This window comes from Phoxinus phoxinus, assembly GCF_949152265.1.
Source record: "Phoxinus phoxinus genome assembly, chromosome: 6".
Taxonomy (NCBI): Eukaryota; Metazoa; Chordata; class Actinopteri; order Cypriniformes; family Leuciscidae; genus Phoxinus; species Phoxinus phoxinus.
The window spans coordinates 34,076,576-34,094,669 of NC_136881.1; the positions used below are offsets into that span (position 1 = coordinate 34,076,576).

Consider the following 18,094-nt stretch of genomic DNA (forward strand, 5'->3'; position numbering starts at 1 on the left):
TCAAGTGGTCGGGAGTGTGCTAACGCTTCAGATTCAAATATTGAGCGGAAGTTACACGGTTCTGAAAAAATAGTTCCACTATAGCAAAATAAATGGATTGGAATCATATATTGCGACGATATATTGTTTATAATCATCAACGAAAACCACTAACCACTCGGTGAGTTTAACAGTTTTGTAAACGAACATTATTGGTTGTTTTAATGACATTTTCGGACATGCACATTGACTCGAATGTTAAATGGGTCCATGGCCAATTCTTTTATAGTCAAAAACTCGAGAGAGGAACCATTGTCAAAAAAATGTTGTCCACCACTCTTGTTCATCCAAAACAAACTACAATATAGACTCAAGGTGTTAAATACCGGAATTATCCTTTAACGAGCACTCAGTCCTTCAACAGAAATCAATGGGATTTTACAAAATGACGAATAAAACACGACAGAAACTGTATTTCGCAACACTTTTTGTTTCTGGAACATCAACTAACATCACTAATCACTCGGTGAGTTGCACAGTTTTGAAAACTAATGTTAAAGGTTGTTTTAATGAGATTGTCGGACATGACTTGACCATTGACTCCAATGTTAAATGGGTCCATGGCCAATTCTATTATAGTCAAAAACTCGAGAGAGGAACCATTGTCAAAAAAAATTTGTCCACCACTCTTGTTCATCCAAAACAAACTACAATATAGACTCAAGGTGTTAAATACCGGAATTATCATTTAAAGTCCCCCATATTCAATAATTGTATCCCTTAAAACTCATCTTTGATCTTTAACCAATGACATTTAAAAAAAAAATCAGTGAAAAAAAAAAAGATTCATGCCTTAAAATAGCTTGAATGTATTGAATGTAGTATACGCAGTTCTATGAATATGCAAATCAGCCCCACCCCCACTCAGAGATCTACTCGTTGATGATCACACGGTGGATTGGTTACAATGTAGTTTGTGACGTCAGAAACACCAGCGATTTCAAACCGCGTTTTTGAGATTGTCTTAGGTTCACTGCAGATTTAAGGAGAAAATACTCAGCAATGGTGTTGACTCATGAATTTGTACATGGTTTGTCTTAAAGCATATTAAAAACACCACATACATAGACATATAAACAACATTAAAAGCTTGATTTTCACCACAGGGGGACTTAAAATTTGTGAGGGTTATGTTTAGGGGGTAGGCATTGGGTTAGGCCATAAAAAATATAATGAAAGGAATAGATCACCCAAAAATGAAAATTAGCCCATGATTTACTCACCCTCAAGTCATAGCCAGGTGTATATGACATTCTTCTTTCAGACGAATACAATCGGAGTTATATTAAAAAATGTCCTGGCTCTTCCAAGCTTTATAATGGCAGTGAATTGCCGTTTTGAAGTCCATGAAAGTGCATCTATTCATCATAAAAGTGCTCCACATGGCTCTGGGGGGTTAATAAAGGCCTTCTGAAGCGATGCGTTCGTGTAAGAAAAATATCCATATTTTTTTGGTCCCCATGAGGAAAACAGCTTATAAATCATAAGTTATGTTTTTTGAAAATGTAAAAATGCAGAAAGTTTTCTGTGATGGATAGGTTTAGTGGTCCTAGTCAAGGGGGATAGAAACTGTACAGTATAAAAACAATTATGTCTGGAAAGTCCCCATAAAACGTGAAAACGTGTGTGTGTGTGTGTTTGGGGGTGGGGGTCTGGGGGAGGGTGAATCACTGGATCTCTCCAGAAGTCTGTAATGTTGTCCTTCAGTTCTTACTCTGCCCGTGCAGCAGCTCCTCTCATCTCTCCTTTCTCCTCTCATCTCCTGATAATGGTAAGTCATCAAGCTTTATGAATCCGACCTTATATGTGCACTGATACATCTGATGTATCTGTTCTTATATTTTTGTGTCTTTCCGCAGATTATTAGGACACTTTCTCCATTCATTGTCCTCTTCGTTGTCTGCTGTTATGCAGAGGTAAGACAGAAAGCTTTCTGAATTCTTTAGACAACAGTCTCTATAGAAGAAAAGTGACTTTAGGAGCTGAATGGAACATTGCTGATATGAATAACCGCAAATAACTACAGCCATAAATCCATCAGGTATCAGAGGATTTAACTTATTTGGCATGTATGATATTAAAGCCTAATCATTTGAGACAGTCAGTCACTAAAATATAATTTTAATGCCTTTTGTTAATAAACAGGTTTCTAAAGTAGTACTAACTCTTGAGAGTTTTAAATGTGGTAAGAAAGGTTCATAAATTTAGGATTTTTCCGTATTGATTTTTCACAGGCAGAACAAAAGGTTCTATAGAAAATTAAAGGGTTCTCAGACACTTCATATATAGACCCTTTTAGGGGTTCCTATCATGGGATCATTTTATGGATTTAGTTCATTAATAAAAAAAAAAGGTTCTGAATAATATAATTGTATTTATTTTTTCTGTTTAATACATTTTTTATCATGAATTAAACAGCTTGTAAACATAATTTATCACTAGAAAATTTTAAATAACCCATTACACATGAAAGCATTATGCATTATTGTAAGACATTAGAACCGTTTTGGCATAAAGTTCTTTAAAATTGAGTCAAGAACCCTAGAGTTCTATACAGAACCCCATCGAACCTAAAGAGAATTGCATTGATTTGTGTTTTAGGGCTAAAGGAAATGACTGTAAACATAACGGATAATGACCGAAGATGACTAGTGCTCTTTACGTTTTTCTACGAATTGTTTTCACACTGTGATAGTTTAAACTTACTGTAACTTCAGAAGCCCTAAAGCACCTTTTTTTTCGGACTGTTAACGCAGCAGTGAGTCAGCAGTCAGACGTGAGCTACATTTTCTGGGCATGAACAGCTGCTGTTTGTCTTGGCAGGTAAAAGCAAAGTAATTGGTACGTGGAGTAATGGAAAGCAAAACAACAGCAGACGTTACCACCTGGGTGGGATAAGGGCATTTTAACACCATTACTTCACACAGATGCAAAAGGCACAGCCATTCGGTCTGTCACAAACACAAACGTGTGTGTGCGCGCAACTATCAGAATTGAATCTCTGGCATGTGATCCGTCCTCTGGTCTTGTGCAGTGTTGACATAGTTAGACATGGCAGATGTGCTGGTCTTTTCATGTGGGCGCCTGGAGGCCTGTTACATCTGCACATCATCAAGACGAACGACCACATGCCTTTTCATTAGACACCAAACAACAGGTCTCACACACCGAAGATCTAGCGTTCAGTGAGAGCAGTTGTGTAGAGGGTATAGTTTCAGAGATGACTTCACAGCTAACATCTGCATGATGATGAGATGGTTGAGGAACAGATTGACCTTTTGGAAAGATTGGTGTCTAAGATTTTTAATTTTGCAATTTTCTTTCAAAAAACCAAAAGCTTTTGAATAGTAGCACTTTACCATCTTTATAACGTGTCCATTGGTGCTTATACACTCAATTAGATGTATTGTTTCCACTATGCAGGTTTAACAAAAGTTGGAGAGGAGCATATGTATGTCCATCATAGTAAAGGTAAGGTGTATTTGAGTAAATTGGGCCAATTTTGACAGACATATCAATGCCAAAAAGTGGCCTAATTTACTTAAACTCACCATGTATGCACAGACGTTTCTATACTTCATTTGTCAGTTCCTCCAACATAAACACAGTTATGCTGGCATTCTGATCATGCAATCATATGAACATGGACAAACATCCAGGCAGAAGTATGAGATCTAGGCCCCCTCAGGCAAAGAGGGGCTTCAATGCTTTGCTAAAAAAATACAGCAACTAAAGATAACACATGATGGTATCAGATCATTTGCATTCTGCCACTGCAGGGTACTAATCTAATGAGCTTCCGGATGGTGGCCTGTGAGTATAACTATAAAGTCACATTTCTTTCACTAGAAATTCAACCAGTGGTGCCTGTGCAAAAGGGTGTCGTTGGTGGTTGATAGGGTGGCTAAGGTCTTCTGAGTGGGTTTTGCGAGTGTGGATGCTTATTTGTGCAAGTTGCAAAACATTCTGGTCCCTAGAAGCCCACCTATGAATCTTTGTCTGTAGACGTGTGTTTAGCACTCAGCAGAACTAGAAAGTTACTCCTTTACTAATATTGTGAGGATAGAAATATGGATTTATCGATATACCAAAGCCCTGAAATTGAACCTGAACGATTTAGTGGTATAAGTCAGGGTTTCAAAAATGTGTTTAGGGTTTGGGAATGGACTAAATTACTTATGGTCGTGTTTATTACAAATGCTGCAGATTGTGCTGCGACACACAGGAACTAACACTTTTAAGTGTTTTTCAGCATTTACTGAAGGGTGTTGGAATGCAACATTATTGCAAAACCGAGACAAAGCAAGTAATTCTGAATATTTAGCATTAGGCCTGAAAAACATCTACCATTGACGAAGTGACCAAATCTTGTCTTTGATGCATACTTGTATTGTTTCATGCCTGGGGTTTCAAATTGGTTGATGTGTTAAAATGTGGATAAGTACATTTTATTTTTTAGAGTAGTGTTTCCTTTTTGGTTTCCTTATGGGTGTTAATGAATTTTAACATATGTTCACAGTTAAGGTCATCCACACGAGCGAAGGGTTGGTGTATATGACGCTCGTTTTACACATGATCTGTATGCGGTGCAGAAGGTTCGATAAAGGATTTGGTCTCTCTAAAGCCCTCCTTTCTGAGACCCCACTCTGCTTTGATTGGTCAGATGGCCCAGTCTGTTGTGATTGATCAAATGCTTACAGCGCATATCGGAAAATGAAACGCCCAATACAATATCTGATTTTCAGCTCCTGAGGCTTCCTCATCATTTGATACACAATGATACGAACAGTAACGGTGGCGTTGGTTTTACCATATCAATTAGAGTCCGAGTCCTTTGGAAGATGAAGACCTTAGGCTACGTTCACACAACAAGCGACTTTGTCGCTGCAGGTCGCCAGTGGCTGGCGGTTAGGTCGCAAGTGGGCGTTCCCGCTACTGGTTGCAATGCCTAGTAATGTTTGTTAGTGACATTCGCAGATGTTTCTCCATGTTGTAGACAACAAATACATTTTCTTGCCACTACAAACAAACATTTTGGAAGGAAAATTCTAAATATAAATGGAATCAGTACATAACATGCATAATATTAAAGATGAACGAGAAACTGTGAGTGCTTTTTGCCATCGCGGCTATTTAATTGCCAGCAGCCAGTCTAGAACAAAGGACCCGCGAGAGACTGCCCCCTGTCTCCATGTGCTTGCTACTATTGGATAGCTGCGTCGCGTTCAACAGAATTAATTTGCATAAAGATGGGCATCGGCCAGCTTTTTGACGCGCGGCATTTTTTCAAATGAAGCGCCGCCCTCCCCGGAATGCTTTGCGGTCGCGTCAAAGTCGCTTGACGTCACCCATAGGAATAAAGTGGAGTGCGGCGCGACAGAAGTATCGCACGGACAAGTGGATCACCACCGTAGGCTGGCATTATGCAAATTTGTTACAAACCTACGTTCGTTCAGGAAGTAAGGCTGGAATTACTGCCGACTCGTTGCAGGCTGTTCAGAATCAGTTATTTTGTGAGACAGTAAGTCCCAGTTACATTCACAAACAGCGGTATTACTCAGTGCATGAAAGGTATTTTTCGAAAAAGCATAATAGGGGCACTTTAAATCTTTATACAAGAAATCCTGTGGATCATACTGAACTTTGTTTTTCCACCTCCACGATGAGGTCAGTGCCATCCATTGTGTTGACTTTTCAAAATGTGAGGTAAGGTGTAGTTATCCTTGCTTTACCCATTGCAGGAAGTCATATGTTGACTGTGAAATAGTGGACTGAATCTGCACTGCTTCTGCAACGCAACGCATTGCCGGACCACATTCATTTCCAGTGAGAATTCTCCAACCTGTTTCCATGGGCACGCTCTACCTACGGATCGTGAAACGGGCGCCAGACTGCATCAGAACAAAAGCCAGAATGTGAACAGGCATTGCTGTCAGTCTTTCATACCAGGGGTTTATTTCATACAGTGAGTGTATAGTGACTTCTGTTCACTAATGCTTTGGTGTCATCTAACAGAGTCTGTCTGCTCGGATCTCCATCAGACGATCTCAGCTGACACACTCTGGAATGTGAGGAATGTTCTGTCTGCCCTCTGGTTTTAGGTCAAAGCCCGGTGTTTGTGTGTCTTCTATGCTTTATACAGCCTGTTGGTGGAGATATTTGTGTGAAAGTAGTTTCCGCTCAGCTCAGCTTATTGCTTTTAATGTTCTGTTGAAACTGTGGGGAAGTCTCAATTTAGGCACCATCTGTAAGGGTGTGAATTCCTCTGTTTTTCGTCGGCTCTCTCTCTCTTTTACTACTTGTTAATATTAATATGTTTAACTCTCATTTCATCATTCATAAGTGTGGGGAAAGGGAACACTGACTGTATTGACATACTAAATCAGTTTGATGGTTCCTTAAAGGGGTGGTATGCCCTTTTCACAAGATGTAAAATAAATCTCTGATGTCCCCAGAGTGTGTATGTGAAGTTTTAGCTCAAAAGACACAGCAGATATTTTTATATAGCATGTTAAAGTTGTCCCTTTTTGAGGGTGAGCAAAAACGCACCGTTTTGTGCCCGTCCCTTTAAATGCAAATGAGCTGCTGCTCCCGGCACAGAACACTGAACATTTTCAAAACCGTTTAGCTTTTATGTTGTTCAAACCGGAGTCAGACAAAGATGGAGAGACTCAAGAAGTGACAACAGGACATTTCTGAATGGTTAGTTGATGAATTTATGGAGCTGATGTTATCTTATAGTCATTGATTAGCATATTCTGTCTTGATAATCTATAAATCACATTCCCGGGGCCGGGGTTTATGTACATTTTAGGGTTAGTGATGTCACTAATCCGGGAGGAATGTCGTGTAGTCCCGACCAGCCGTTTGTAAAGCAATCTCTTTAAAAGAAAATATCTCCCTTTGTCTCACTCGCAGGTACTAGTCTGAATATAAACACTTATTATATGCTAGTGATTCAGGATAAGACAAAAACACTGTTTGGAAGATGGATTCATGATGTACCCGTTTAATATATATTTAGTAAATGTAACAGTGTACCTTTTAATATATAATATAATATAAAAATATTTCCTGTGATGCAAAGCTGAATTTTCAGCATCATTACATTACTCACATGATCCATCAGAAAACATTCTAATATGATAATTTGCTGCTCAAGAAACATTTCTTATTAATATAATGCTGAAATCAGTTGTGCTGCCTAATATTTTGTGGAACTCATGCCATTGGTTGTGCCAATGTTGCTGTATTGGATTGGTTATGGTGCTCAAATGAATATAGAAGAGGAATAAACAAGCTGCTTTCCATATTTTAGAAGAGCCATGCAGCAATGTTGAAATATCTTAAATCAGACCCAGTCTAAAAAGTTGAAAAGTATCTAGTGAGGAAGCAAGGGAATTTTGTTTTTATTTGTCCTGTTAACAAATCAAATAAATGGACCAGGCCTGTTAGTGTTGCCCTTTGTGCACATTCACTGGTACACACACACACACACACACACACACACACACACACACACACACACACACACACACACACACACACACACACACACACACACACACACACACACACACACACACACACACACACACACACACACACACACACACACACACACACACACACACACACACACACACACACACACACACACACACACACACACACACACACACACACACACACACACACACACACACACACACACACACACACACACACACACACACACACACACACACACACACACACACACACACACACACACACACACACACACACACACACACACACACACACACACACACACACACACACACACACACACACACACACACACACACACACACACACACACACACACACACACACACACACACACACACACACACACACACACACACACACACACACACACACACACACACACACACACACACACACACACACACACACACACACACACACACACACACACACACACACACACACACACACACACACACACACACACACACACACACACACACACACACACACACACACACACACACACACACACACACACACACACACACACACACACACACACACACACACACACACACACACACACACACACACACACACACACACACACACACACACACACACACACACACACACACACACACACACACACACACACACACACACACACACACACACACACACACACACACACACACACACACACACACACACACACACACACACACACACACACACACACACACACACACACACACACACACACACACACACACACACACACACACACACACACACACACACACACACACACACACACACACACACACACACACACACACACACACACACACACACACACACACACACACACACACACACACACACACACACACACACACACACACACACACACACACACACACACACACACACACACACACACACACACACACACACACACACACACACACACACACACACACACACACACACACACACACACACACACACACACACACACACACACACACACACACACACACACACACACACACACACACACACACACACACACACACACACACACACACACACACACACACACACACACACACACACACACACACACACACACACACACACACACACACACACACACACACACCACTGGAAAATTGTGACGCTTTCTCCAAATGAGATCTTATTATTGGCACTCAATGCACATTTTATGTGAAATATTTATTGCATGTGCACTCTTTCTGTGAGATAGAAAGAAAGAGAAGCATGGCCTTAGGCTGCTCCACCCTACATGAGACTCTCTTCCTTGAAATACCATTCTATTGTCTTCCACAATCTTCCCAGTGAGATGGTAAAGGTCAGAGTTAAGGGGTCACAGGGCATGGAGAAATGGACAGATGTCCTAAGGCCATATGTCAACATATCCAACTATTACTCCATCTTCCTGTACATTCCAATGCAGTCTGCACTGTGCCAGCAAGTATGCACTTGCTATTTATAATAGAATAGAAAAAGAATATCTCTCAAAATGAATTTTATTTTATTGTCAAGAATATTAACAGTGTTCCATTTTTGGTCTTTTTAGTTGCACTTTAAACTAAACTAAAAAATACATACGGTAATACAATAAAATACATTTTGACAGAGGTGAAAGACTGCAAATTGGTTGAGGTTAAAAAAGTCTGCTGCTTAAAAATTAAACAAACATTTTTTGGAACATATTTGTATACTTTTTATCTCACAATTTTGACTTTTTCTCTCAGAATTTGATAAATTAAGTCAGAATTGCGCAATATAAACAAGCAATTCTTACTTTTTTCGAGTTAATATCTCACGTCTGAAAAAAAAAATCTAAATTCTCAGATTTAATAATTAAGAATTACGAGTTTACATCTCACAATTCCTAATTTCTCGCAAGTTAAAAAGGCAAAATGGCGCCATATAAACTTTTTTTTTTTAAATGCGAGAAAAAAGTCAGAACTGTGAGGTAAAAAGTCGCAATTAACGTTACCTTTTTTTTTTATATATATATATTTTTTAATAGGATACACATATGTTGCAGATAGTTTGTACATGTGTGGGAGTGTGTGTGCCATCTGTCTTGCAGTGTGTGTTTCAGAGTAACAGCATGCGCTGGTGTATTGTCATGGTCAGACTCTTTGTTACTCCCCCTCTTTATTAGATGGCAAAGGTCAACATGGTCTGGCTCCCATCTGGAGCTGTGTCACTATATGGCTTTCACTTCAGTTTGCACCAATCAGACAGCACAATAAAAGGGCAGCATGTCTGTGGGGATTGAGTCAGCGAGATCTGTTTATTTAGGTGAAAACATGAGTAAAAGTCCATTTTTGTAGACTATTACTGTGTGTGTGTGTGTGTGTGTGTACTGTCAGATTTGTTATCAAATAAAGAAAACAGCGATTGCTTATTAATAGATAATTCTGCTCCAGATTTAGTTAGATATGAACTAGTGCACTAGATATGAAGTGTAGTCTGCCATCTTGTGGTTAAATTTAAAATCGGCATGTGCGATTTTAGACTTGGAAAAAAACGGGATTAATAGGGTTTGGGGTTTAGTATTCGGACTTATTTAAATAAATAGTTGAATGAAAATTCTACCATCGTTTAGGCTAGGCCTACTCACTCACAAGTTGTTGCACCTGTATTAATTTTGAAGAATGTCGGAAACCAGTTGATGACAACAGACATTGACTTCCATATTAAAAAACTAAAAAAACTAAATTGACCCATTCATAAAGGTTTGGAACAACCTGAGGGTGAGTAAATGATAACAGAAATATCGCTTTTGGGTGAACTATCCCTTTGAGTATTAACTAAGAGTATTAAAACTATAGGTCCTTCGCATAAGGTAGCCTATTAAAGGGATAGTTCACTTTAAATTTAAAATTCTGTCATCATTTACTCACCCTCAAGTTGTTTCAAACCTGTATTAATTTATTTATTCTGCTGAACACAAAGAAAGATATTTTGAAGAATGTCAGTAACCAAACAGTAGTCTGTACCCATTGACTTCCATAGTATTTTTTTTTCCTACTATGGAAGTCAATGGGTACAGACTACTGTTTGGTTACTGACATTCTTCAAAATATCTTTCTTTGTGTTCAGCAGAAGAAAGAAATTCATACAGGTTTGAAACAACTTGAGGGTGAGTAAATGATGACAGAATTTTAATTTTAAAGTGAACTATCCCTTTAAACTTAATTTTCTGAAGCGTTTCCTTCCTTCACCACTAATATACTACTGGTGTAATGGACAAACATTTGATTCTTGTGTGTTGTGTGCAGGAGGTGAGGAGGAGTAAAAGTAAAGTTTGTGCGAATGTGTTCTGTGGAGCTGGAAGAGAATGCGCTGTCACAGAGAAAGGAGAACCAACCTGTCTGTGCGTCGAGGTGAGTCAGGATTCAGACACGCATTGGGCCTTTAAATAGCCACATTTGCGGTCTTGCCCACTTGAGAGCGTGTGCACTCGACAGGAAGTGTGCAAGACTGTACCATGTCTAAAAAATCATAGACGGTATGTAAAAAATGCCAAAGTGCCCTGAACGCACACTCATCCCATCATGCATTAGGTTCGGGAAATCGCGAGATAGCGAGGAAAACATTCCACTGTTAGTTAAATGTATTAGATATTACATGTAATTTGATAGTAAAACAAATTGGTAAAGTGTCATTTTATTTTTGCAAAAATAAGGATATGTGTATCTTGTACAACATTTGCAACTGCTTTTTATCACTTAATTAGAAGCATCACAATTTTAAATAGTGTATTCTGTTACATAGGGACTACTGACCAGACATGTAAAAGTTTATTTTAAGATGCAAAGTATTGCAAATCAAAACAAAGCTCTGTAAACACTTGCTTTTTTGCAACACTATTGTGTCCTGTCGGGTAATCAAAAGTTCTACACACACTTGCAATCTTCACGCCTACTTGAACACTTGGGCCAAATACAGGAAATGCGTCATGTACTGTAAGTAGACAAGTGGTCAAGTGCAAAGACCGAAAGTGTGGGTATTTGAAAAGGCCCCATTAATATTGTGTATATATAGTCACATTGATTGACAGCAAGTTAAGGTGATGATACACAGGGCAACTTTTTGAGCAATGTTGCTGGGCAATGTTGCCGTCAACTGGGCAACCAGATGAGACAGGGCATTCACTGCAACCCTAAAAACACCCACTCAAACACATTCTACCTTTCCCACCAGGGTTGCCAGATCTGCCCTGATTCTGAAATTATGGTTGTGGTTATGGATAGGCTCTATGTTTTTGAACAGGAACATGTCTTATTTGGCAAAATCACAGCGACCACTTAAAACAGTCAACTGGCCAAAAACTAGACCAAAAACCTTAACTTAAAATATGCCCTCCCATGCAAAGAAATCAATATTTAAAGAATCATATTTTACAGTCACGACTGTTATGCATTACACAAAATTTCAACTTGCGTGTAACACTGTCAGTTTACAACACTTGATTACAACGGTCTAGTAGTATATATAAAATATTAATCTATCTCATTTTTATTTATTTATTTATTTGTTTTATCACATAAAGACCATACTACAGCACTACAGCAACCTAACAATACGTTGCAGAACTACAGCAACCTAACAATACGCAAAATTAATAACATGAAAATGACAGGTGGAAAAAAAGTCAAATTCGACTGGACACAGTGTTTTACATCAACAACAAACCATGGAAAGGTTTTTATCTACATTTTTTAAGTTGATAAGCCTATTTTGCTATTAAAATATGCAAAAGTATATGGTTAGTTGGCATATTATTGTTTGCATTTTGTTGCATTTTGTTGCACTGATTTTTAGCTGCTGTCCTATCATAACAGACCTGTGACCCATTTTTGAGTCAAGATTAACTAGAACCACTGATATAAACTACATAGATATCATAAATGTACACTTATTTTAATGTGTGTGTTTTGATCAGCAATGTAAACCCCATAAGCGTCCAGTCTGCGGCAGTAATGGGAAGACGTACCGTAATCACTGTGAGCTGCATCGTGATGCCTGTCTCACTGGACTCAAAGTACAGCTGGCCCACCATGGACATTGCGAAGGTAAGTGTGTATGTAGGTTTAGTTTATTGTGTCTAAATAGCATGATACATTAATGGAATGTTGCAATTAAGATTTCCCTTTCTGTTTCAATGACTAGTGTGTGTAGATGCTTCACCGCAAAACCATAGATGTGCATGAGAAAGCTGTTAGAACGGAATCTCATTGTAACCTAATTTTGGGTACTATTTTAAAAATAGCAGCCATTTCCTCTCAGAAATGTCACTACATTGTCCTACATTAGAATACATAAATATGCAATAGATGTTAAGAACTTTGCTCAAAAGAGCAGCTCACTAACCTGGTTTCTGTCTTCTTATTTAGAGAAAAAAATGGAAAAGATCACCAACAGCCCAAGTGAGTAAACAAGCATCTATTCGATTGAGAACTGGTTATCATTAAATATTTTATTAAAAATGTGGTGGAATTATGTCTTTTTATTGTTAGAGACCACCATCCAATGTCCAATTGGGTACTCAGGTTTAAATACTTAGCAGTTTTGTTTGGATAAAAAAAGTACGAGAAGTAGAACCTTAAATTAAGGGAACATTTACACGACAACGATGCTTCCTAAAGCAGAAAAGTTGTTCTTTTAAGTTTTTTTTGCGTACAGACGACTACACTTTTGCTGTATTATGCTGCCAGGCCAGTAGTTGGCGATATCACTTTGTAAAGAAACACGACACGCCGACTGAACACTTAATACAAAAAAAAACACTTTGAAACCCGTTTTCAGAAGTTTGCATTTTCAGGCCCCCAAAATGCCGTTGCCGTGTAAATTAATGACCAAATCGCATAAAAGTTTTCTGTTTTTAGGCAAAACAGTGTCGTATAAACGACTTCTAAAAGTAGATGGTGATTAAAATCAGATGATCATATTTTCATTTGAATCATTCACTATTCAAGGGTCTGAAATTATACTTTGAAAGGGCGTGAAGTCTTTTAGTTTTCAGATGTATAGTAACGTTGTGATTATTTGTTCTGTTTTATTATTTAGTTGTTTGTTACCTTACGGACCGCAATGAGTTGAGGAGTCATGTGATTGAATGGTTGCAGTCTGAGGTGTCGCCTGACGGCTGGTTTTCTAAAGGGTCCAACTTCTCAGATGTCCTGCTCAAATACTTCCAGGTTTGTGTGTGTGTATGTTGTGTTTATTGAACACAAAGCATATGCATTCAGATATGCATGTCTGTTTTTCCCAATTTTTTTTGTTAAGCTGTTTGTGTCTCAACAGAACTATGATAATGGAGACACTCAGTTGGATTCAACAGAATTCCTGAAGTTCATTCAGCATAATGAGACTGCAATAAATGTCACCTCTCCTTATGCTGAGGAGGAGAACAACCGCCTGCTCAGGTCATACACACACACACACACACACACACACACACACACACACACACACACACACACACACACACACACACACACACACACACACACACACACTTATAACAGTCTATTTTTGTTTTATATTGCACATTAGAGTTCAAATGTTTGGGGTCGGTACGATTTTTTTATGTTTTTGAAAGAAGTCTCTTATGCTCATCTGGATTTATTTGATAATATTGTGTAAATCTGTAATATTGCGAAATATTATTAAAATGAAAAAGGACTGTTTTCATTACAGTCTTCAGTGTCACATGATCCTTCAGAAATCAGTCTATTTTGCTGATTTGGTGCTGTCAATGCTGCTTAATTTTTTTTTTCGGGATTCTTTGATGAAAGTTCAAAAGATCAGTATTAATATGAAATAGAACATTATGATTTTTTTTATATCACTTTTTTTTTTTAAATCAATTGAATGTGTCCTTGCTGAATAAAAGTATTATTATTATTATTTTTTTTTTTAATCGTACTGACCCCAAAGCGTTAATTCGCTTAATTTAATTCCTTATATTAGATCACACAAATATAAAGTTTTATGTGTAGGCCTATATCTTTACTAAAGTAGTTATCGAAGATCGTTTTAAAGGAGAACTCCGGTCAATTTTAACATTGAGCTCAATTTTTAGTAAATTTGGAGTGCTGTCAATACAGAGAACAACGACAAAAATCGGTGTTGCCTACACCGTGTTATCCTATTTTTAAAATTTGCACCCTATTGACTTGAATGGGGCAAATTTTAAACCTGCTTTTATTTATCTTATCATCCTTGATGTGTCATACAAGTACCCAGCCATGTTGAGTGATTCCTTCAGAGTGAACACGGTGAATCTGACTGCATTAGATATGAAAGATATTCATAAAAATTATGTTAATTCAACAAGCGCACAGACCTGTATTTAGTTCCTGTTTTCGGTCGAAGTCCACGCGCGTGATCATAGGTTTTAGTTTAGTTTAACAATGCATCTTTAAAAAGATTCTCACTTGCATTCAGACTCAACGTTCATATGTCACATTGACATGCTCTATCATGTTTATAATGTCCTATTGCCCTCGTTGGTTTATCTCCATCTCAGTAATCATGTTTTTTATCAAGCGACCTACACAAATCAGATAGACACAGTTTAGAGTTGTGAGTTTTATTAACCTGAATACTGTCTTTATCTATCAGTTTATCACTATCTGTGTCAATACTCTTTACAGCCACTTCTGATAATGTCTTTCTGAAGATTTCTGATAACCGATAAATGTCTGGGCTACTCTATAAAACGTAATGATTATGACCTCACTGTCCCTCTGACAGCTGCACAAAGGAAATCTTTCAATATGCTCACAATTTACTCACACAAGATGACAAGACAAAAGATTTTGGTGTCATATACAGCTGTATTTACTTTGTGCATTTAGCATTTCAATTGTATTACATTTGACGCATTTTGGCCAATAGGAACAGGCACAAAATCCATCATCAAGTATACAATACAAGTTCTTCAAAAGGTCAATGCTGATACTGATATCTAGAGATGAGGTTGTTGGCCAATGGCCAGTGTATATCAGAATACAGTTTGCAGATTGTATGACAAATGCAGAATTGCTTAAAAGAACTGCTTGGCTGTTTTATACATTATTTAAATACACAGTCTATTACAGTCATATCTATAACACATTTTAACATGGAAATATTTCATAGTCACTGTTATGCATTGGAAACTGAATTGAATTTGGATTGAATACTCAGCAGAGAGAAAAATGTTTTGGTCATTATTCTTATAATCCTTTTTAGTGGCTATAAAGCAGATGTACTATCTGATTGCAAAAAACTATCTTTTTCCAAGAAATGTATAGTTTTATTCAGCGAGGACTCATTAATGTGAATAAAAGTGACAGTAAGGACATTTATAACGTTACAAAATGTTTATTTTTGAAGTGTGTATTCATCAAACAATCAAATGATATCAGTTTCCACAAACACAATATTAAGCAGCACTACTGTTTTCAACATTGAAAATAAGAAATGTTTCCTGAGCAGCAAATCGGCATATTTAGAATGATTTCTAAAAGATCGTGTGACACTAAAGACTTTAGAAAATTCTGCTTTGCCATTACAGTAGTAAATTACATTTTAAAATGCATAACAAAATAGAAAACATGTATTTTAAATTGCAATAGTATTTCACAGGATTACTGTATAAAAAAAGAAAATCAATTATCAAAAAAGAAAAATTTCTTACCAACCTCTTTTTATTCAGACGGTTGTTGTATGTCATTCTTTAATGTTCTTTACCAGCTTGTTCTTGTTCATGTTCTTGTCATACATGTTTGTGTATGACCGTGTACATGGAAATGGTTGTAATGCTAACAGAAGGTTATGAGAAAAATATTGCACTGGAGGATGCAATAAAATCTTAAAAACTGTGGCGATTGTGTTCTACAGGAGTCTGTGTGTGGATGCCCTCATTGAGCTGTCTGATGAGAATGCTGACTGGAAACTGAGCTTTGATGAGTTCCTCAACTGCCTCAGGCCTGGATTCAACCCTCCAGAGAGGAGTAAGATAGATCTACCACCACTAAGCCCACTTTCCCTGGCATGATAACATATATAAACAGACCTATATGAACATATAGCCTGTGTGTTGAGTGCTGTTGCGTGTTTTTAGAGTGCGCCTTAGAGGACGAGACGTACGAGGATGGTGCTGAGACTCGGGTGGAATGTAACCGCTGTGTTTGTGCCTGCGGGAACTGGGTTTGCACTGCTGTTATTTGTGATGGTGAGACAAAACTGACCTGAGATATTGCTGTGGGTTTTTTCTGCAAAGCCTGGGAGTTGGACAGCAAAGCTGGATGAAATTTGATTTTTTTATCTGTGGAATGTGCCCTGACTTTCTGTCTTCTCTCTCTCTCTCTACAGGTACAAATAAGTTACATGATGTTGAGGAAATGGAGGGAAATGATCAGGAGATGACAGAAGAGGAGTGGACTCGGAGAGTGGAAGAACTTAATAAACATCAGGTTGGTACAGTGTGTAATGCTGGAAGCCTGAGCTCTCAAGTATTGACAAATAACATCATGTTCTGCTTATATGGCATGTGTATTCGTCTGGGTCATTTTGGACCTAAAGCAAATAAAATGTGTGACTTTGGAATTGTTTTGCCCCCATAGGAAACTGTGGAGAAAATGAAAGTGGCAACTAAGGAGGTTTGAGGAGTAGTCGAAGAGGAAAAAATGAACATTTGTTCAGATTTGAGCTTCAATCAACCTGTGTTTGAATGGAAAGAGAAAGTTTAATATTTTAATTTAGTTTATTATTATATAAATAATAGAAGTTTTCATAGCTGTGTTCTGTTATATTATTTGTTATAGTCTCTTTTTTTTTTTTGGGGGGGGGGGGGGGTATTATAAGAGAGTATGTATATATGTACTTGTAGTTTAAATTACTGCAACCTTTTTGTAACCTTTCACTGTACTTTCTAGGCAGGGGTTTATATTTCACCTTAAAGTTAACAGAAAATATGAAATTATATTTTGTATAAAGACCAGTATTGATCAACAATATTTTTGAATGTGTAATAGTAAAATTATGCCCCTTCAATTTTGATTATTGTAATATGACAAATATCTCATGTACAGTGTAGAATTTACATTGCGTTTTAAAAAGTCATAAATTCCTTTTATTTTGTGATAACTTTGCATTAATAAGGGGCTGACACAAACTATGTAACATTTTATAAAATAAATAAATAAATCGGAATTAATTCAAAACATAAAAAACTGCTCAGATAGGTCTTTTTGCTTTTTGTTTTGGGCATTTTTCATCTGGTCAAGCTGGGAGACCATTCCAGCTTAAACCAGCTTTTAGCATGGAAATACTAGCATTTGTTTTCTTCATGGAAATACTACAGCTGTTTCACCTCTAACTTCTCTAATTTGTCTGTTGTGTTATTAATTGGCAATCACTCAATAAAACTATAAAGCAATACTCTTAAAAAAAACTGTGCCAAGTTTAATCTAGTTAT

The 18,094-nt window shown here is 37.6% G+C and overlaps 1 protein-coding gene across 1 annotated transcript; it reads left to right on the forward strand.

Moving 5' to 3' along the window:
- Positions 1–1,707: 1,707 nt before the first annotated feature.
- Positions 1,708–18,062, forward strand: fstl1a (follistatin-like 1a). The gene is made up of 11 exons (XM_079616084.1): positions 1,708–1,810; positions 1,899–1,955; positions 10,902–11,006; positions 12,569–12,698; positions 13,020–13,052; positions 13,693–13,823; positions 13,930–14,051; positions 16,516–16,628; positions 16,739–16,849; positions 16,990–17,090; positions 17,241–18,062. The coding sequence occupies exons 1-11, from the start codon at positions 1,733–1,735 to the stop codon at positions 17,280–17,282; spliced, it is 1,023 nt and encodes a 340-aa protein (XP_079472210.1). The 5' UTR covers positions 1,708–1,732; the 3' UTR covers positions 17,283–18,062.
- Positions 18,063–18,094: the final 32 nt, after the last annotated feature.